The sequence below is a fragment of the Tenrec ecaudatus genome, chromosome 1 (genome assembly GCF_050624435.1).
Source record: "Tenrec ecaudatus isolate mTenEca1 chromosome 1, mTenEca1.hap1, whole genome shotgun sequence".
NCBI classification, from domain to species: Eukaryota; Metazoa; Chordata; class Mammalia; order Afrosoricida; family Tenrecidae; genus Tenrec; species Tenrec ecaudatus.
Window position 1 is genome coordinate 186,562,087 of NC_134530.1, and position 22,285 is coordinate 186,584,371.

At 43.8% G+C, this 22,285-nt stretch overlaps 1 protein-coding gene across 1 annotated transcript; it reads right to left on the reverse strand.

Moving 5' to 3' along the window:
* Positions 1–3,183: 3,183 nt before the first annotated feature.
* On the reverse strand, positions 3,184–15,884 carry SERPINC1 (serpin family C member 1; the record flags this gene model as incomplete). Its single annotated transcript, XM_075527672.1, has 6 exons — positions 3,184–3,360; positions 6,657–6,721; positions 8,282–8,672; positions 10,574–10,711; positions 12,244–12,459; positions 15,489–15,884. Coding segments are annotated over 6 exons (1,383 nt in total), but the record flags the coding sequence as incomplete, so codon positions are not given.
* Positions 15,885–22,285: the final 6,401 nt, after the last annotated feature.

Below are 22,285 nucleotides of genomic sequence, written 5' to 3' on the forward strand. Positions count from 1 at the left end.
TTAGCTGCCTCGCACTCGGCACTAAGCAGGAAGAATTGTTCCATTACACTTAAAAAGTGAGGAAAAACTGTTGAAATTAGCTAGCTAATTCTAATTCTTGAGAGAAATTTGTGTTTAAGAGGAAGTTCAACTGTAGCACTCTCTCCTCTGAGAATTCTTGACCCTGTGGAAAGGTTTGTTCATAAATTACCTACAAAAAATTGTTCATTTGAACTTCAAATGGATGTGTGTGGAGGTTAAGGCAAAGGTTGATTACTGCAAATGACTGAATTAGTGCAGTTCATTAAAGTAGGATAAAGGCCTGGCCATTTGCTGAACATGTAACTGTTGCAATGTCAGAGTAAATGCCTTTCATGCCTTAGGAAAATTCACTGAAAGCTTCCTGTTAGTGGGTAGAGTAAAAAGGCAATAATAGTTTTGGGACTTGCTTCCAGAAAGAGTAGCTAGCTCCTTGGGCTTCTCATTACTGAAGAAGAACATTGTGGAATACTGTGAAACTTTCCTAAATTTTATGCAAACCTTATTGCACTGGATTTTAAGATTTTTGAGACAAGAATGGAGGAACAGGATGAGAATGAGGAAGTAATGATGAAAGAAATACATAAACTTGTACTTTATGTTAAGCAATGAACACCACAAACACCTACAGGAATTCTCTATCAGGACTGTGGATTTCAGTCAGGTTCTTCTGCCCCAGTGGGTTAACTTGATGATTCTTCTTAAAGCTCTAGAAAACTCTTTCTGAAATAACTAAGTAAATCCAAGTCTAACAAAGTTTCACCACTTTATTACTTTTCCTGACCCTCAAAAAAAAAGGTCCTCCAACTATTGACCAAGGAAATGTGTTCTGTCTCATTCTGTTGCCTTTGTATCTGCTTTTAGCCCATTTTTTGTGATTTGATGGTAGAATGTAAATGGGTTTGCCAGTTCAGTCAGCAACCAATGGCTTATGCTTTAGACGACCCTAATATTGAAGTCTGAATTTAGCATGTCAGCATACCTGAGTGAAAGGAGAAGTACATGGGGAGAGCACTTAGATGGCCTGGCTCCTCATAATTTCAGGGTGGGACCCACACATGCTTTGCCTCTGAGAGAAGGCTGAAGGTCCAATGACAGAGAAGTCAATGTAGCAGAAACTTGGTTTCCTTCAGATAAACACTTTCTTCTGAAAGAAACCTAGCCAACTGTTCTCTTTGGTGCTTATATGGTGGGTGACAGCTGTCCCCATCTACCTGTCCCTGGCACTGTGCCTTCCCACTGGTCACTGTGAAAAATAGATCGCACTGGACTCGGAGGCCAGACTCCAGGACAAATTCCCCCTTCTCATCTTGAGCCCATCACTTTGCCAGACAGTAAATGTAGCATTTACTACTATGTGGAAAACTCTGGGGTCACCCCTTCCCCCAAGAAATAGTGAACCCTTAATGGAAAATAGAAAGATTCTAGTGGTAGCTATCAAACGAAGAGATCTTAGGAAACTCTCGCTTCCCCTGAGCGGGTCTGAATTGACAGCAAGCATCAACTGGACCCACCTCTTCGTGAGTTTTTAAAGTTTGTAAGCAGCAAGCCTGTCCAACAGCATTTTTTTTACCACTTGGTAATCAAGAAGGACTCATTAAAACAGACAATCAATTTCTAAAATGTCATCCCTGAAAGGGATAGAGTATTTTTAACTGGTGGAACTTACCAGTCTGTTTTTTTCCTTTGAAAAAACTGGCATTTGAGATTTGTATCTTTCATCTGAAGCAATTACTCCATTAAAGATGCATCAGAAAAAAATCAGCTAGCCAGTGGTGAGCCAGTGTAGCACTTGGACACCACTGAAGTCAGGGGCTGGACTATTTGTGCATCTTGTTTCCTTAGAGAATATGTGTTTTACTATGACCCTAACTATAAATAACTATATATATGAATAGGATTTTCTCTCACTCCCCCCTTTTAATCATTATCACTTAAGTATAAAAACCACCACTTTTACCTACTCCCTTTTCTGGGGAAAAAAATGCACTTTAATTCTTTAAAAAAAAAAAAAAAGGCTATTCTTGGCTCTGAAGCCAGATTACTTCAGGAGGAGAGCTGGGGAAGGAGAACTTGTCAGACCTTGAAAAATTAACCAAATTCCTCCATGTGAACATACAAATACGAGCATCCATTTTTAAATTCCCTTCACCCCCTGGCAAGGGAGGGAGTAGGGGAGAAGCAACCAAAATTGAAGTGTTTTCAAAATGCCTACCCCAATTTTGGAAGTTTCACTGGGGAAACACCCAGCGTTGAGAGTTAGTTTCTCAGCTGCCAAGTCAGAGACGTCGGGGGTGCGCTGCGGAGGCTGTGGGTCTTCTTGATGAAGAGGTCTAGGGAAGGCACCAAGGCACCAGCTGTGTCACCTTCCTGGCTTGGCATCAGTTCTAAATGTCGGATTTGTTCTCACCCTTAATTGGACAGGTATTCTCAATCTCTCCTCCTGTGGAGTCCGTCCTGCCCCTGATGACAAGCCAATAGTCCGTGGTGGGGTTGCATGTCTCCTAGAGCCCCAGGAGCCCTTTTGTGTTGGGGGAGGGGGGAGGTCAAGAGGGCAGAGAATTGGGATTGGGGGAGGGGGTTCAAAGAAAGTGAAGATATGGATTTATATGAACATATTTAAAGCAGTTTAGCAAAAGCTTTCTCGTTGAACAGCTTTAAGAACAATGTGAATGAAATCTTTAGCAACTTGGTTAGTAATCTGAAAAGTCTATTAATGTATACTTGAAAATATGTTTGTATAAAAATGCATTTTCTCTTTATTTTAACACTGTGTAAAAGAACATTATGCATGTGAATGGTTTGAGAATTAAATGGTTTAATACTCAATTTGGAGTCTATTCTGAGCCTAAAGAGTGATGTGCTTGCAATGTGATAGGGTATTGAAAATCCACGCTGGCCCTGCCCTTTCAACGTGCCTGTTGTCTTCCATAGCAAAGCACCCACGTATCTCCCACCCTCACTTTCTTGACCCAGATGTGTCCACTGGGTAGAAATCAACTGGGAACAACATTTTACAAAATGCCTTAATAATCCTTTCTTGGATTTTTTATTTTATTTATTTTTTCTCCAAATAGTTTCCTTTCATAATTGTGATAAGGGAGTAGCTTTATTTATTTTTGCTTTTATTCACAAACCAGAATAGGAAGAAGTGTAAAGAACAGATTAATTAACACCAGGGTTAGATACTCTGCCCATGAAGATGATAGTATTCAAAGCAACTTCCCTTATAAGAACTAGGAAAGGCCTGTTGGCCTTGAACGTCACCCTGTGAGGATTCAGCGAACGGCCAGTAATCCCAATGGTAGTACTTGCTGCTGCTTCACTGCCCTCCTCATTTACCTGCCAGTCACATGGGAAACAAAACCACATTAGCTACTCTCTAGTTCTTTCTAGACAGGTAAATCATCCACACCTGACAGTTCTCCAAAATGCCATTTGTTTTTAGATTCACTTGGGCCAAGTTGGGTTCCTGCCAGGACCCTACTCTTACTCCTTCATCGAGTAAATTGATGAAAGCACTTGCATTAGCCAAAGCCTGTGTTGGAGAAATAAGTACGACGGCCCATTCAGATGACTCCAGATCTAGAAATCTGGACGCGCGTAAGGTTGCCACATTTATGACTGGCACCATTGTGCATGGTATTAAAACCCTCTCCACAGCCCCTTCTCCCAAAAATGAGAATAAAGGAACCCTGGAGGCACAGTAAGGTAAGCGGTAGTCTGCTAACCAAAAGGTGGGCAGTTCAAACCCACAAGACACTGTCCGGGAGAAAGATGAGACTGTTCCCATAAAGATTTACAGGACATAAAGTTTTACAGTACATGGTACTGCGGGAGGATTGTTTTGTATCTGCCTCTGAATGGAAATTTACCTCAAATTCAGGGCACCAAAGCTGAGATAGTTTTACTCTTGAAATACCAGGATCCCAGGGATCACTATTCCCAGCCAACCACTCAGGACCCTAGGGCCCATAAAAAGAGAAAAGCCCTCTGGCTATGTGAGAGAAATGTTTCTTGGAGTAACAGCCTTTAACAATTCTATTTTAATCAGACTAATAAACAGATCCACCGTGAGGACTAGAGAGGAAGACCTTCCATGGAGACCTAGAATCGATGTCATTCAGCTGTTCAGCGAGAACCCTTTCCGTCTCTGAGGTTTGTGGAGCTGGGTAGACGTGTTCTCCCTCTCTTACCCCACCCCACTTTTCCTCCTGCCTTCCTATCTCCTGGTCCTTTTAAGCCCAAGTATGTCAGCAGACTGGGTCTTTCCCATGACTAGAATTGTTTTATTCAAACCAGGGCCTGGTTGAATTTATAAAGGCTCCCTGGGAACCTGCAATCAATTGGGGTCTCAGAGATGGGGTTCACAAGGTTTTTAAGGAAAGTGATTTTGTTTCAGGTTCTATAGAGGAACCATGGGTCGTTGTTTAATGGGTTTCAGTTGGCTAAAATGAGTTCCGGCCTCTGCTGCTCTCCAGATGCAACTCGGAGGCCTCAAGGTGATTTCTTGGGGTCCTTAGAAGGACACATTCCATGATAGTTAAAACCCTGAGAACACAAAAACACCCTGAAAACTCACCGTCCTATGCATTCTTCCTGAGTAATCTTTCTAAGATCTCCATTTGGAAGGGAGTTCTAACGTTGCCCTCGTTATTTCTAGGACCGTTAATCCACTGAAGCAGTCACATTGTTCTCATTACCTTAGAGACTGCTGTTATGTTACCCATCGTTGACATCATCGCCCTACAAGTTATATCTCTACTTTGAAGGTTTGGCACCTACCTTACAGCCTTTTTGTTTACACCCTGCCATGATGTGACTTACCTAATTAATTACAGCATCTTGATGCATTCAACAGCCTTAGCTTCCATTTCTTATCCCTTCACTCCACCAGACCCATGACTACACTTTAGACTTGCTATTTTTGTTACCTGTTCTACCATTGAGATTATGATTACAGTATCTTCTCAGACTATACCCTTGTTTTCCAAACTATTGTATTTTTTGACCCTCCTTAAACTTAATGTGGTCTCTTCCGGATCCTTGATCCCTCACTTTCCTCCTAACCTTGAATCTCTCACTGAGTTTGGACCCTCCCTGCTCAGAAACCTTTCTCTTTGACTTTGACCACCTTTCCTCAATCCTTCGGCCTTCTCTAACACTGACACATCTCATTTCCTTCACTGCCTGGCTCTCCGCAAAGAATAGTCTCGTCCAGTAGTTCTCAAATCCAGTTGTGCATCAGAATTCCCCGAGGAGCTTTGTGAATATAGAGCTATTCAGGCCTCACCCAGTAATCTCCAAGCATGGGTCATTCTTCTCAGATCACTAATGCAGGTGGCCATACTTACTGCTATCCAGTCGATTCCGACTCCTAGTGACCTTACAGGACAGGGTCTAAGACTTAAATCTTGATGGGTATAGATACAGAGTGGCTGGGCAGCCCAAGCTACTGACCTGATTAGCAGTTTGGCATGTAGTCCAATCTGGCATCAGGATGCTCCATAGAAGTACCTAAGTACCTAAGTTTGTATTTGTTTGAGAACCAGAAGTTCCAAAGGCTGCATTCGCTACTGTTCCAACCAAGGATTCCATGAGAATCAGTTGGAGGAATATTAGGTTCAATAATACTCAAAAGAGTTTTCTTCAATTTGCATGGCATGTATTGCTAATCTCCCAAGAAGAGGATATAGATAAATGTGACAACCTAATTTTTTTTTGTTTTCTGCAATGTAGTAGAGTTCACTAGTTCTCTCAAACACACTTTGGGATAATGATACACTCCCCAATTGCCCATTATTCTCTCTTCAGCTATTACAATTAGGCACATGCCCCACTATTCAATCTAAATTCTTCAAGGTAAAGTCACTTTCTAGATATTTCCCATTTTCTTAAAACTTGTTCTGAGTTCTTAGGACTCCATACTCTTCTGGTTCTCCACCTCCTATAAATTGCTTCTCAGTGGCCCTTACTAGCATCCTCTACCATCAAATCGATTCCAACTCCTAGTGACTGTAGGGTAGAGTAGAAGTGCCCTGTGGTAGTTACATAAGTTCATGTCAACCTGGAGATAAATGAAAGTGTATTCAACCTGTCAGTACGGCCAGAGCTTGTGGGCGTGACTTTCTCATGAGGAGGGCCTTGGGAACCTCCTCTCCTCTACCTTCATCTTCCTGCTTGCCGGCCCTCGTGACTGCCAGAGCCCTGGAGATGTGACCACCACCATCAGATCCACCCAACTTTGCACCCACCAGCCTGTGATGTTCCTGCATTCTGCATCACCGCATGTGGCTGCAGGAGTCTGAAGAGGGACTTACGGACTAGTGTCAGACTGACGGACTTAAGTTGGACTGGGATATGATTAATAATAAATAATCTCAATAAATAATTACTTCTTGTATAAAGCTCTTTAGTCAATCCGGCCTAACATTACACCCCTTTGGGTTTCTGGAGGCTGAAAAGATGACCACCAGATAGCCTCATCTTTCTCCCACAGAGCGACAAGTGGAGTCTAACTGCTGACTTTGCAGTTAGTAGCCCAATGCATAACCCACTACACTACCAGGACTCAATTGAATAATGAAGTGGAGAAAAGAAAGGCAGCAGAGGAATAGAGCAAAGGAAGGTGTGCTTACCTCAAGGAATGCTTTATGGAATGCATCTGAGACATAGAGATCATTCCGACCTTCCGCAACAATACCTGGAAGGAAGATCAGAGAAGGCTCCGTGAAATGGGAGAAAGTTGGCTTCAACCCACAGACAGATAATTCACTTTGAATTAAAAGGTCTTTAGGGTTTTTGTGAAAAATAGGAAAAAATCCTGGACCCTTATCTAATGTCACTCTCAAAATACAAACATGTGCTACAAATAATAAAGTACTTTGGACTGAAGTTCAGCCTGACTCCTGTGAATTTATTCTCACGCTTCACCTGTTCTGGTGGGATTCTATGCCTGTTGAAAAATGTACTCCGTGTAGTTGGATTATCTTTCAACTCTTAAAATATGGTATCATTTTTAACAAAGAGATTAATTTTCAGACCTAGCCCATCTTGAAAGGTAAGTTCAATTAACTGTAAACTTTTTTTCAAAGCTATTTTAATATATTTTTAAAGGATTGGGTCCCAGAGGAACCAAACCAATGAAATATCATTACTGAAGTGTATCACAACTTGGTAAAGGTTAGATGTTTCTATCCCAAGTGGCCTCACGAACCCATGAGGACCCTTTGAAGTTTAGATAGAGGGTAGATTATTAAATTTCAGCTCTTCCACCCACTAGCATGACCCAGAGCATGTACATGGGTACAGATAAGAGCTGGAAACACAGGGAATACAGGACAGATAAACTCCTCGGGACCAATATTGAGAGTAGCCATACCAGGAGGGGAAGAGGGAGCTAGGGGGAGACAGGGAACCAATCACAATGACCTACCTATAATCCCCTCCCAGAGGAATGGACAACAGACAAGGGGGGGAAAGGAGACATTGGACAGTGCAATACATGAAAAAATAATAATTTATAAGTTATCAAGGGTTCATGAGGGAGGGGGGAAAAATGAGCTGATACCAAGGGCTCAAATAGAAAATGCTTTGAAAATGATGGCAACATATGTACAAATGTGCTTGACAAAATGGATGGATGTATAGATTATGATAAGAGTTGTACGAGCCCCCAATAAAAAGATTTATAAAAAAATTTAATTACAAAAAATAATAATTTATAAATTATCAAGGGTTCATGAGGGAGGGAGGGGTAAAAATGAAGAGCTGGTACCGAGGGCTCAAGTAGAAAGAAAATGTCTTGCAACATGTTGATGCAACAAGTGTACAAATGTGCTTGACCCAATGTATGTATGTGTGTATGTATTGTGATAAGAGCTGTTTGAGCCCCCAGTAAAATGATTAAAAATAATTCTGTGCTCTTCAAAAAATAAATGTCAGCTCTGCCTGTTTGGAGGTACCCACATGTCACCAGCTCTTAATCTCATCTGTCTCTCTTCTCTGCATTCTAATGCCTTCGCAAGTCTTCACCCAGCCTCATCTCCTCTCTGCTGCACTGTGGAGATTCTTGAGCTACTCCACTATCTACAGATGTAGAAACCGAGGCCTTGAGAGAAGAAATCCTACCCCCTGAGCAGTAGAATTATGGTTAGAATTCAGGTGTCCTATGACGTACTCTTCTCATTCTCCTCCAACTCTTCCCGCCTCGGTCACACCAGTTTGGGTGCAAAGAAAGGAGGAATGCCCTTCCTTCACTAACCTGGGAGTTTGGCCTTTTCAGGACTGAACAGGTCCACCAGGCCCATGTCTTGCAGCCGCTCCTTCACACTGAAGCGGTCCTCAAGACGGAACCGGGGCATGTAGACCACCAGCATTGTCTCTTCTAGCTCATCCAGCCACTCCTGCAGCACTTCCGGGGTGAGTTCCTGCTCTACCTTGCTCAGGCTCTTCTCAGGCCTGGGCAGGATCAGCACCATGGTGATGTCCTCACCCTTGAAGGGCAGCTCCAGCACCTGAGTGCCTTCTGCCACTCGTCGGAAGCGGAACTTGCCTTCCTGGTACATCAGAGGTACGGAGCTTGACTCCCCATTGGCCATGTAGAACAATTCCTTCCTTGTGTTCTCAGGGCTGAACTTGGACTTCCACAGGCCCTAGAAGAAGAGCACATGTGGCAGAATTACAAAGCAAGAACAAAAATAGCTATGATGATGCTAGGTGCCATCGATTCCGTTCCAGCCCATAGAGACCTTATGCACCACAGAACATGACACACTGCCTGGTGCTGCACCATCCTCATGATTGCCCCGTGCTACTCTATAGGGAAATACATATGGACACAGGAAATCTTTACATTCTATAATTACATGTGTATACCTATATGTAGTTAAGTTAGATGGGCAAGACCTGAAAGGTTATATACTAAAAGATTAAGTGACCGTGTCGGAGCAATGAAATTATAAGTGGGTGTTTATTTGTATTTTTATGCTTCCCCCAGGTTTTCAGTGGTAACTATTGTTTTTGTAATCAGAAATATAAAAACTGAAAATACAAACAACTTTCAAGTTCTTCTCAAGTTTAAATCTAATTGCCTTTGCTTTCTGCCTACCCTCAGCCTCCTCCCTAAGGAGCCTCAGAAGAATACAGGCCAAATACACATGATAGTCCCAGGGGGGTCATCTAGAAGCAGAAGTTAAGTCCTGACTGACTTTCTGTTCAGCGTGGGAGGGACCCTGAGATACAAGGCAAATGAGTTGGGCTGCTGGGGGTTACCAGTTCAAAACCACCAGCGGCCCCAAAGGAAATAGACAAAGCTTTCACTCTAAAGATTTACAGTGTGGGGAACCCACAGAGGCAGCTCTACTCTGTTCTAGAAGGGCGCTATGCTCATAATTGACTCAATGCAGTGAATGTGAAATGTCAACGTGGAATGGTCATTTCTTAATACTTTCTAGCTCTTTGATTTGGGAACAAATCATTGAACTACTCTACGCGTTAGTAATTGAGCTGTAAAACCAGGAGCTAGTAATAGCTAATATTTGTCGAGCACTTACTCTGCGCCCACGAGAAAGATGAGCTTTCTACTCCCGTGCAGAGGGCCAGTCTCAGAGACCCACGCGGCGTGGTTTTACCCTGTGCTATAGGATTACTGTGAGTCACAACGGACTAGATGACAGGGAGTTAGTTTGGCTGGGGTTTACTCAGAGCCAGGCACTGCTCTACGGATCTTACTGCAACAACTTATTCGGTCCTCCCAACAACTGTACAGGTCTTCTTATCATGACCGCTATTTTATAAATACCGAAAATGTGTCATAGAAAAAGAAGACTCAGGTAAATTATCTCAAGTTCATAGGTCAAAAAGAAAGAGTCGGGATTTAAATCAGATTTAATCAGACAGAAGGATGCACGATCTCACTGGTGAAGGGCCAAGAGGGGTAATAATCCCTCCAGATTCCTTTGCCCTCAAACCTGAACAGTGGTCTGAGTGGCTTAAAGGAAAAAGGAGGAAAGTGAGACTGAAATGGACTTGGCGCCTTATAACAAGTTCACGTCAAACAATAACACACGCACATACACAAAAGGGCTAATAAATGCCGAAGTGTTCTGTAAGCTGTTAAGGACAATACAAATTGTAGTAATGCAGCTTGTGTCATTTCTGGGGACCAGGAAACCCCAAGAGACAACATGGTTGGGGACAGCAGTTATGGACTAAACACCTAGGGCCCGTGGAAAGGAAAAAGCATGTCCCAGGATGGACCAATGGGCCACACTTCATCTGCTGTAAACTGCAGCCTTCCTGAGTGTCGATGTTTGGGGGGGTTTTTTATGTTCACTGCCCTCTTTTTATCCTCCTTTCTAGACCTCAGAGTTGCTATAAAAGTGGTTCTAGATAATTGAGAAAACCTCAGGATTGTCAATAACCTCTATCATTTTATTCCAAATGTCAAAGTAGAGTGACCTAGACTCAGAATTTGTCACATGTATATGAGAGTTTATATACCATGTACACTTGGAAGCCAGACATGCGGGTGTCTCCAGGCCATTGTGAGTACCTTGAAGTAAATGGTGTTAACCAGCACCAGCACGGTGAGCTCGTTGATGGTGTCCGGAGGAATAACGTCTGTGATGCGCCCTTCAGTCTGGTTGGCTATCCAGTTGTTGATGGTTACCCTGGACTGCTCTGCATTTTGCTGAGGAAGACAGGAAACAGATTAGCCACCCGTGCTTTTCGGTCACATGCATGCAGATCTTTTTCTCGTCTGCTCGGCCCTTGCCAAACATTCCGTTAAGAAGCCACCAGTCTGTACACTGGTACAGACGGGAACTGGAAACGCAGAGACTCCGGGACAAATGAACCCCTCAGAACCAGTGGTGAGAGTGGCGGTACCGGGAGGGTGGAGCAAAAGTGAGGCGGAAAGGGGGAACCGATCACAAGGATCTACATATAACCCCCTCCCTGGGGGACGGACAACAGAAAAGTGGGTGAGGAGAGACGTCAGACAGTGTAAGACACAACAAAATAATAATTTATAAATTATCAGTGGTTCATGAGGAGGGGCAAGGAAGGAGGGGGGGGGGAAATGAGATGATACCAAGGGCTCAAGTAGAAAATGTTTTGAGGATGATGATGGCAACAAATGTGCTTGACATAATGGATATATGTATGGATTGTGATAAAAGTTGTACAAGCTCCCAATAAAATGATTTTTTAAAGCCATCAATCTAGCCCAAACTGAGAAGCCTCACAATAACTAGTATGAGTCTTTGCATACAGTTAATGAGCATTAACAGAAGGAAAGAAACAAACGAGAAAGAAGAATAAAGGAAAGACTAGAAGAAAGGAGAAAGCAAGCTGAGAAAAAGACAAAGTAACTTCTCTGATTTTGGAAAACCGCAACTCACCGGAGATTTCCAAACATAGTCATGAAAAGCTGATGGAGCTGGAGGGTAGCGGCCATGTGGTCAGAAAAGCCTGGCGATGCTGGCAGAGTAACGTCAGCAGGCGCCTTTGTAGCACCTCTCGGAACACTTAATATGTGTGTGCACTTTATGACTCTCCAAGGCGCAGGGACGTGCAGCGAACACCAGTCATATTTGACTGCGGTGGTTCCTAAAATACGTATGGAGCTGGCGTTCTCAGTCTCCTGTAGGATATGTTGGAATTTGGTATGTGAAGTAAATAGCAAACTTTTCCAGAGCAGCCAGTATAATCCAAGTAAGCCATGTTGTTGGCTGCTGCTAGGCCAGCTCCTCCTCATGGCAGCCTGAAGAACAAGCCCAAGTCCGGGCTCAAGTGGCAAGAGAAGGCTTTGAAAATGATGATGGCGGCATATGTGAAAATGTGCTTGACACACTGGATGAGCGTATGGATTGTGATAAGAGATGTAAGAGCCCCCAATAAAAGCATTTCATTCACACAAAAAAAGCCAAACATTGCCTGGCTTGGCGCCATGTCCGTGATCTCTGGTACATTTGCGTCTACTGTTAGGGCTGTTCTGTCCATGCGTCTCAGAGGTTTTCCTCCTTGTTGGTGACCCTCTACCAAATCTCAACTGTAGATACCATTGATTCCTCAGGTTTCAAACAAAAATCAGTAGCCCGGGGGCTGTGACCTGTAGTCCCCTCTCAACCAGCCCTCAGCACAGCTCTCTCCACCCTGCGTCTCTGCTCCCTCAGTTTCTGGTTCGAGAGGAAGAACTCTGATATAAGAGATGCAACTCACCTTGAAGTCTAGGGGCTGGAGCTTGGCTCCATACACAGCTTCACTGAGGTCCTGGTAAGTTTCATTGAAGGTGAGCGATTTGTCTCCAAAAAGGCGGTTGGCAGACACCAACTCAGAGGATTTGTTGGCTTTTCTGTAGAGTCGGCAGTTGAGTTTGGCAAAGAAGAAGTGGATCTGGTCAGATGTTTTCTCAGAGATGGTATCAAACTTAAACACCTATAGAAGCCAAACCAAACGGCAGTGAATTTGGGGAGCAATCTGACTCACGGGGTTGCTGAATCCCATGGCAGTCACTCTCTGACTTACAGCCACCTCGGTTGTGAGCTCCTCCAAGCACCATGCCTGGCACAGCATAAAAGCTCACTTCGCTAGTGTTTCCTTAAGTGGATAAAGGAGGGGAAAAGAACAAGTGGGATACCACCTAAAATTCCTATAGGGCTCTTGACCAACACTTAAGATGTTTTCTTGCTGCAATGGGGAAAGTGCTGTTGGTAGTTCTGGGAGAGGAAGCAAGGAGGTCCCTTCTGAAACCACCTTCAAGCCATCTACAGGGGCCAACTCTTCTCCGGGATTCTGGATGGTGGGGATGAGAAAGAAGAGCTGGGCCAGCAGCAGAAGATTAAATAAGCCCAGAGTTTAGGGGTCAAAAAGGACTTAAAGATGATCTATGCAAAAAAAATAAAAAGATGATCTATGCTAGCATGACCAGCTGGAACTGTCACACCCCAGTCTCTCATCATCACCGCCACGAAGGAAACATGGGCAAAGTTACTTTCCCTTTTGCCCCTCCCCTCCCCTCCTGTTCTCCTCTTCCCTGCCCCACACACTCAGGCAAAAGTGCTCATTTTTCCTCCAGTTTGTAATTCCTCTGGGATGAAGTCTTTCCAAAAACTTGTTGATGAATCATTTCCTTTCATCTCATTCATACCCTACTTTTCCAACACGTAGCATTTTGTTCATCTCTTCCACAGGAGAGAAAGACCTGCAGAGCATGATTAACTTGGAAACAGTATTCTGCTTTTGCCCTTTGTATAGGAAGGGTCATATAATCTCTCTTGTTGGCAGAGGGATAGAGGATATGGCGAGGTTTGAAACAATACTGAAAAGTTCAAAGACGTGAATATAGTCTTATAAGAAGTTACAGCTTATCTTTGATGATGGGGAAATAGATCTATGTACATATATTCATAGGTTTAGTATTAAGGAAGCAGATGGACATTGTGCCTCTACACAAGAACACTTTGTTCTAATAATCCAGCACTCTGAGATGCTCTCCTTCCTGACACAATCGCTGAAGACAAAGCAGGTACATAAGGAAATGTGAAGAAAACTGATGGTGCCAGGCTATCAAAATATATAGCATCTGGGTGTTAAAGGCTTGAAGATAGACAAGCAGCCATCTAGCTGAGAAACAACAAAGTCCACATGGAAGAAGCCCACCAGCCTGTGTGATCATGAGGCATCGATGGGATCAGGCATTAAGGACCCAGAGCAAAACATCATAATGTGAATGGGGGTGGGGAGGGCAGAGTGGAGGCCCGAAACCAATCTGTAAGCAACTGCACATCCCTTTACAGAGGATCGTGGAGAGAAGATAGGCCAGTCAGGGTGCAGCATAGCACCGATGAAACATACAGCTTGCCTCTGGTTCTTTAATGCTTCCTCCCCCTCACTATCATGACTCTAATTCTACCTTACAAATCTGGCTAGACCAAAGCATGTACACGAGTACAGATAAGAGCTGGAAACATAGGGAATCCAGGACAGATAAACTCCTCAGGACCAATACTGAGAGTAGCCATACCAGGAGGGGAAGGAGAAGGTTGGGGGAGAAAGGGGAAACTGATCACAATGACCTACCTATAATCCCCTCCCAGAAGGATGGACAACAAACAAGGGGATAAAGGGAGACATCGGACAGTACAAGATGTGAAAAAAATAATTTATAAATTCTCAAGGGCTCATGAGGGAGAGAAGGATGGGAAAAATGAGGAGCTGATACCAAGGGCTTAAGAAAGAAAATACTTTGAAAACGATGATGGCAACAAAAGAACAGATGTGCTTAATACAATGGATGGATTGATGGATTGTGATAAGAGTTGCATGAGCCCAAAATGATTTTTTTTAAAAAGAACAAACTACAGCTTCTTTTAGAGCAAAGACTTGGGTTAATCAATCCCAGAGGACTGAACAGAAGTGATGAGAGTCAGTGAACATCTGGTCACTAGAGCAGAGGCAAGCCCTCTAGAGAGACTCAAGTATTATTCTGTACCATATTGAGTTATTGGGTGGGTGGGGTGCGGACATTATGCCTCCTTGTTAATTATCTTTGCTTGCAAGGTGTAACCTAACCTAAAGAAGGCCAGTCAGATACCCAAACCAAGACCAGATTAGAAATCTCATATTTCTATGGCATATTAAAGTACAATAAAAAAGAAACTGCCATCGATTTGATTCCGACTCGTAGCCACCCTCAAGGACAAGTAGAACTGACCGCCCCTGTGAGGTCCCAAGACGATAACTCCATGAGAATAGAAAACCCTGTCTTTCTCCTAAGGAGCGGCTGCTGATTTCAAACTGCTGACCTTCTGGTTAGCAGCCCAGTGCATGACCACTATACCATCCACCCTCTTAAAAGTATGATCAGTGACTACCTTCTTGTATTCCTATATATATTCTTATGTTCTCCCCTCACTAAAAGAGAAACTGAGTCACTACTCTGAAATGTTGGCACAATGCCTGCCACGGAGGAGATGTCAAATGAGTAAACGAATAAATGGCCAAACGAATAAACATCTACCAATGAATAAACATCCCCAATGCAGGCAATACCAGGGGTGCTGGGAAAATCCAGGGGAGGTATGGGTCGGGGTAGGCTGCAAAAGCAGATTCCTACACTTGATCCTAGAGTTCAAGCTATAGTACAAAAGCTTTCCATTGCCCCCGGGTGGGGGATGAATAATTTCTTTTCCATGAAAAGGGGACAGCAGGCCAAATAAATTTGGGAACCTAGGAAATGAACAGGAGGAGGAAGTGGCACAGGACTTCCACATTATGGAACTCGGATTTACAAAGCAGCCAGCCAGCCAGGGAGTACTTCCTTACCTAATTACAAACTAAAGAAATAAAAGGTTTTCAAAGGAATCAGCCCACAGGGAGCCAGCCCCACAGCGGGCCCCTGCGTTGGGTGAGGGGCCTGTGGGTCCCAGGATGAAGAAGGCTGGGGGAGCAGCCCTCCACTGTACCTCCATCAGCTGCTTGAGGGTGTTGTTACAGGCACCCAGCTTAGTCATGGCAAACGCTGTGGAGATGCTCAGGGGTGACAGGAAAATGTTGTCATTGTCATTCTTGGAATCAGCCAGGTGCTTATACAAGGTAAAGGCAAACCGAGAGTTGGCATTGGACAGTTCCCAGACCCGCCGGTTGGTGGCCTCGGGGATCTTCTGCTCTGGACCCTCCTCTTCGGCTGCCTTCTTCTCCGGGGAGCGGTAAATGCACATGGGGTTCACAGGAATGTCCCGGGGCTTAGCCGTGCAGATGTCCCCCACGGGGCTCCAGGGGCCGGCTGCACAGCCCCAGACACCAGCCAGCAACAAGGAGAGGAGACAGAGCTTCCTGCGAGAGAGAGGATGCAGAACATGAGCAAATTACAAACCCATTAGCGTTCGGTCCATTCCAACCCGGAGGGACCCTCCAGGACCAGGTAGAGCCGCCCCAGAGGTTGCCACTGCTGCAACTGTGGGAAGCAGATCGCCATATCGTTCTCCGGGGAAGCTGAGTCAGGTCACCAGCCTTTCGCTTAGCAGCCTAGTGTTGAACCCCAGGCTCTGCTCTGAACAAAGTCCCAGGGCCCCACCCCAAATCCAAACTCACTGCCAGCGAGTGGATTCTGACCCAGAGCGACTTTATAGGACAAAGTAGAACTGACCCTGTGGCTTTCCGAGACCATGACTCCTAACACGAGTGGAAAGCCTCATCTTTCTCTCGTGGCGTGGCTGGCGGCTTTCAACTTCTGACCGCAGTTAGCAGCCTAACATGCTACCCCCACACCAGCAGCGCTCCTTGCAAGGGCCCTAGAAGGAGTGTAATCCTGGATGCCTTGCACGTAACTCTTACCACTTGTTCGGCCATAATCGAATTGGAATTAGAATACACTACTACTAATCAACAGCTGTTGGACGTTTCATGTGTCCACAGCCACGTGCTGGAGGAGTTGTGGGGAAATAAAGAATGCAGAGTACCAGTGTGATGAGCCAGAATACACGTGAAAACTTGACGGGGAACCTGAGTGACCTGACACAGTAAGCCTTCCCCTAGAACAGATGCCATGAAGTTTTTGTTTGGGGGAGGAGTTTTTGTTTTTAAATCGTGACTTTATTGTTTTTTGATACATAAGTAATACATATTAATCATAGGAGAATCAGAAACTAATGAGCAGCAATAGTTGAAAGATATTCTCTGAAATCCACCCTGTAGTAATATTGTGGTTAGGTGCCATCGAGTCAGTGAAACACTGCCTGGTCCTGCGCCGTCCTCACAACCGTTCGTGCCTGAGCCCATGTTGCAGCCCCCGTGTCAGTCCATCTCACCGAGGGCCTGCCTCTCTTTCTCCACTCCTCTCCTTCACCAAGCACGACGCTGTCCTTCTCTGAGGACGGGGCTCTCCTGACATGTTCAAAACATGTGAGACCAAATCTTGCCATCCTTGCTTCTAAGGAGCACTCTGGTCATGCATCTTCCAGGTGCCATGAATTTGAACTTTTAGTGTCGAGGTTGCGTCTTTTCAGCGTATTTATTCAGTCTGTGCTGAGCACCTAGTCAGAGAAGCTGGACTCTGAAGAAGAACGCAGTACTAGGATTGGAGGAAGGCTTATTAGTCACCTGTGAAATGCAGGCGACACAATCTTGCATGCTGAAAGAGAGGAAGATTTGAAGTATTTGCTCATGAAAATCAAACTACAGTATTCAGTATGAATCACAACAACTCAGTGTAAAGTAAACCAAACACCTCACAACTGGACCAGTAGACAACATCAGAATAAACAGAGAAAACATTGAAGCTGACAGGATTTCACATTATTTGGATCCACAAATAATGTGGAAGCGGAAGTCAAGAAGTAAAAGGATGTATTGCGGTGGGCAAATCTGTTGCCAAAGACCACTTCGAAGTGTTCAAAAGCAAGGGGTTCACTTTGAGAACTGAGGTGCACCTGACCCAAGACAGTATTTTCAGTCACCTCATGTGCGTGTGGAAGTTGAACAATGAATAAGGAAGACCAAAGAAGAATATATGTATTTGAATTCTGGTGTTGGTGAAGAATATTCAAAGTACCAACGCTACCAGAAGGACACATCTGTCCTGGGAGAAGTACAACCAGAATGCTCCTTAGAAGCAAGGATGGAAAGAGTTCATCACATGTACTTTGCACATGTTTTCAGGAGAGACCAGCCCCTGGGAAAGGCCATCGTGCTTAGTAAAGTAGAAGATCAGCGAAAAAGAGGAAGCCCGTCAAGAAGGCGGATGGACACGGTGGCTGCAATATAGCAATAGTTAGGACGGCGGCACAGAGCTGGGCGGTGTCTCATTCTGTTCCACATTGGTGTTGTTGTCATCAGGGGTCATGGAGTCCATTCAGACCCATAGCAACCCTGTGCACAACAGAAAAAGCACTGCCCTGTCCTGTGCCACCCTCACAATTGTTCTTATTCTTGAGCCCATTGTTGCAGCCACAGTGCCAATCCATGTCGTTGAGGACCTTCCCTGCCTTCATTGCTGTACTTCTTCCAAGACACATGAGTTTGTCTTTCAGCAGGCCATTCTTCTCCAGCACCACAATTTCAATGCATTGGTTCTCCTTCAGTCTTCTTTATTCAATGTCCAACTTTCACATGCATGTGAGGTCATGAAAATACCATGGTTTGGATCAGGGGCACTATAGTCCTCAAAGAAACAGCCTTGCTTTTCAATGCTCTAAAAAGGTCTTGTGGTGCAGATTTACCTAATGCAGCACATCTTTTGATCTCTCAGCTGCTGCTTCCATGAAGATCCAATTGTAGATCCAAGCAAGACAAAATTCTTGATAACTTCAGTCTTTTCTCCATTTACTATGATATTAACTATTGGTCCACCTGCGAGGATTTGGGTCTCCTGACACTTAGTCATAATCCATACTGAAGGCTGCAGTCCTTAATCTCCATCAGCAAGTGCTTCAAATCCACCTCACTTTCAACCAGGAAGCTTGTGGCAATTACATACTGCAGACTGTTAATAAGCCTTCTGATCCTGATGCCACGTTCGACTTCATATAAGCCAGCTTCTCTGATGATTTGCTCAGCACACAGATTGAATAAGTATGATGAGAGGATATAACCCTATCACACATCTTTCTTGATTTTAAACCATGCAATATTCACTTGTTCTGTTTGCATAGCTCTCTCTTAAGCCATTCAAGTTTCACGTGAATACAATGAAGTATTCTGGAATGCTTGCTCCTTTCAAGGCTCTTCATGGTTTGTCCTGGTCCAAACAGTCAAATGCCTTGGCATAAAGAAACACAAGTAAAACATCTTTCTGGTATTCTCTGCTTTGAACCAAGATCCATTTAACATCAGCAGTGATATCCCTTGTTCCATGTCCTCTTCTGAATCCGGCCTGAATCTCTCGCCCTCCCTGTCAATCTAGTCCTGTGACCATTATTGGATCCTCTTCAGCAACGATCTTATTGTTCTATAATTTGAACACTCTGAAAATATGGATCTCTTCCAGTCAATTGACCAGGTAGCTGTCTTCCAAATTTCCTGCCATAGACGAGTGAGTACTTCTAGGGCACCATCAGCTTATCAATTCCTGGAGCCTCCTTTTTGGCTAATGGTTTCAGTGCCTCTTGAACTTCTTCCTTCAGCACCATTGACTCTGGCTCGTGTGCTACCTCCCGACATGATGGACCGTCACCTAGTTTTTATGGCGCAGCCGCGTTGGGGGCTCTTTCCATCTTCTTGTGGTGCTTCCTGCATCATTTACTGCTTTGCCAATTGAATGTTTCCATATCGCAACTCAGCGCTTGAATTTTCTCTCGAGTTCTCTGGTTCAGATATGCTGACGTGTTCTCTCTTGGTTTTCTAATTTGAGGTCTTTGTGCATTTCTTTATAATATTTGGCTTTGTCTTCTTGAACTGCCCTTTGAAATTCTCTGTTCAGTTCTTTGACGTCATTTCTCCCATTTGCTTTAGCTGCTTTACGGTGCAGAGCAAGTTTTAGAGTCTCTTATAACAACAGCTTTAACCTTTTCTTTATTTCCTGTATTTTTAATGACTTTATGCTTTCTTCATGAATAATAGTCTTGATGTCCTCCCACAGATCACTAGGTCTTCTATCATTAGTGTTCTTGAAATGTTCTTGAAATTCAGGTGGTTTAGACTCCAAGTCATGTTTGGGTTTGATTTGTTTGAATTTTCTATTACTTTATGCTGAATGTACACATGAGCAATGGATGGTCTCTTCTACAGTCGGCCCCTGGCCTGGTTTTAGCTGCTGATATTGAGCAGCATCTCTTCCCACAGATGTAGTTAATTTGATTTCTGTCTATTCCACCTGGAGAAGTCCACGTGTGACCTTTTCTGTTGTTGAAAAAGGTGTTTGCTATGAACAAGTCGCTGGTTTGGAAAAATTCTATGAAGTGGTCTCCAGTGACATCGCTTCCAGCATCACAAGCACACAAGCCACTCCAGTACACAAACTGACAGACAAGTGATGGCCTCTTTTACACAGGGTTGCTTTCAGTGGGAACTGACTCGGCTGGCACTTAACAATGATGGCCTCCTAAGCTGTGAGAAAGTAAGTTTTTGTTTTGTTATGGCCAACATATATCTGTTCAGCTTAGAAAAAAAACCTATACAATCACTGTCAGTGGAAAATTCAAAGGCGTCAAACACTAGCAGGCAGAAGGAGCAAAGGGTGCAGAGAGACCATCAATGCACAGGAAACACCTGAATCCTTAGTTGTAACTTCCACTGAGCTTCAGACCATCTTTGCTGGACAGCACCTGGATGGCCTTCAGATTCCCTAGTGAAGCACGGCGAAACTTGTAATTCTCACTCATAGTTGCATTTTTTCTTCTGTGTCATCCAACTCAGTGACTGTAATCCTCATCCTAAGAGGCCTGCTAGAGTTCTTCGTTGTTTTGTTTTGTTTTTTGTAGGATGAACACATGCCTATGATTTTATTCAGTTCATTAATGAGGGAATCAGTGAGATGATGAGGTTGGTTCAAAAGAGAATATGGGCAACAGAGATTAATGCAATCAGCTACTCAAAGAAAAGCTAAATGAATTTATCTGCTTATTAGATACCAAACCGTTCATTAGCCTGGGGTGAACTGATCCCTTTAGTTGTTTGTTTCTTTGCTTTCAACAGTTTCATTGGTATATAATTCACATATCATAAAATGCAATTGTTCATTCTTATCTAGATTTCTTCCTCTTAGCCTGCTCATTCAGAAGACTGGTTATTGCCACTATGTTGTTCATACCTCTCTGGCTCTCCCTTTCTCTCTCTGTTTGTTTGTTGCCGGGCAATTTTAACACCTTTCACATTAATTTCTGTGCCTCCCGTATCACCCCTAGAAGATAGACAAGATTTTCTTCTCCTGTAAACATTTACAGTCTTGGAAATGTACAGGGACAGTTCTACCCTGTCTGGGTAGAGCTCGTCTCTTATGCTAGCTCTGAGTCGATACTGGCTCCATGACAGTGAATTTGGTGGTTTTTGTTTTTCTTTTTAGCCTCACTCCATTCTAGTCCATTCTTCTGTTTTCAGTTGAGAGTGATGTATCTAAAGTGCAAGGCCAGTCACATTGCTTCCCTGGTGAAAGTTCTCCATATTCCCAAGGGTCTACAGAACACAGCCCAAAGTTTTAGAATGACATGCAAGACCACTTATGCCTGCCCTAGTTAACTTTTCAACCTTAACTCCTCTGCCTTATGATGGCTAAGGTTATGTGCCAATGTGGCTAGGCCATGATTCTCAGTGGTTGAGAGCTACTGAATTAAGCTGTGGTCTATACTAAATTACAACTCAATCTATATTTCAGAGAACCAAGCAAATAAACTATTCCTTAAATTATTATTATGATCCCACACCCTTAGTTTAGAGAAATTGGTATGTTAAGAGTGGCTTTATCAGGTTGGACTCAAAGACCTGCTCATGGAGTACTCTAGGACTCACCTTTCACCCATGATAAAGAACACCTTTGTGAGTGAGGGTACCAGAACACTTGAAAGTTAGTATGATTGCTATTTTATGTAAGTCAAACTTGATTGTGGAAACTACCTTAATTGACTAGATCCCATGGTGGTAGGGGCCAACTGGTGGCTCTGAATGACCAAAGATGAGGTGGGCACAGTCACCATAATGGACAGCAGAGCTGAAGCATTCATCAGAATAGTCTGGGTCATATGAACTATAACATTGGTTACATCGTCATAGTGTGCCTAGGAGTGAAATAGATGGGAAATCTATTGACTATTTAACTTGATGTGTACAAGCAGAAGAATTCTGGGTCAAGTGAACAACAGGCTAACTCAAATTCCCCAAATAGCCGCAGTCCCTCAATCAATTCCCAGACTTGAATATGTTTGTAGACTCACAATCCTTGAAAGAAGGGGTGGTCCATTTCCTTTGAGGAAGGACTGCCCTCTCACACCTCCAAAACGTCATACTGCTAGTCCTCCTAGCCTTCCCCAAAGAGACAGATGGCCCTTTACAAGAGTGACTCTTCACTGGGGGGAAGGAGAGGGGATGACTGCACACTGCCTCTCAATTGATACAAGTTCCAAGAAACCCAAAGCTTTTTAAAAAAAATAATTTTATTGGGGGGAGAGAGAGGAAAATGAAGACCTGATGCCAGGGGCTTAGGTGGAGAGCAAATGTTTTGAGAATGAAGAAGGCAATGAATGTACAAATGTGCTTTACACAATTGATGTATGTATTGATTGTGATAAGAGTTGTATGAGCCCCTAATAAAATTATTTAAAAGAAAAAATAT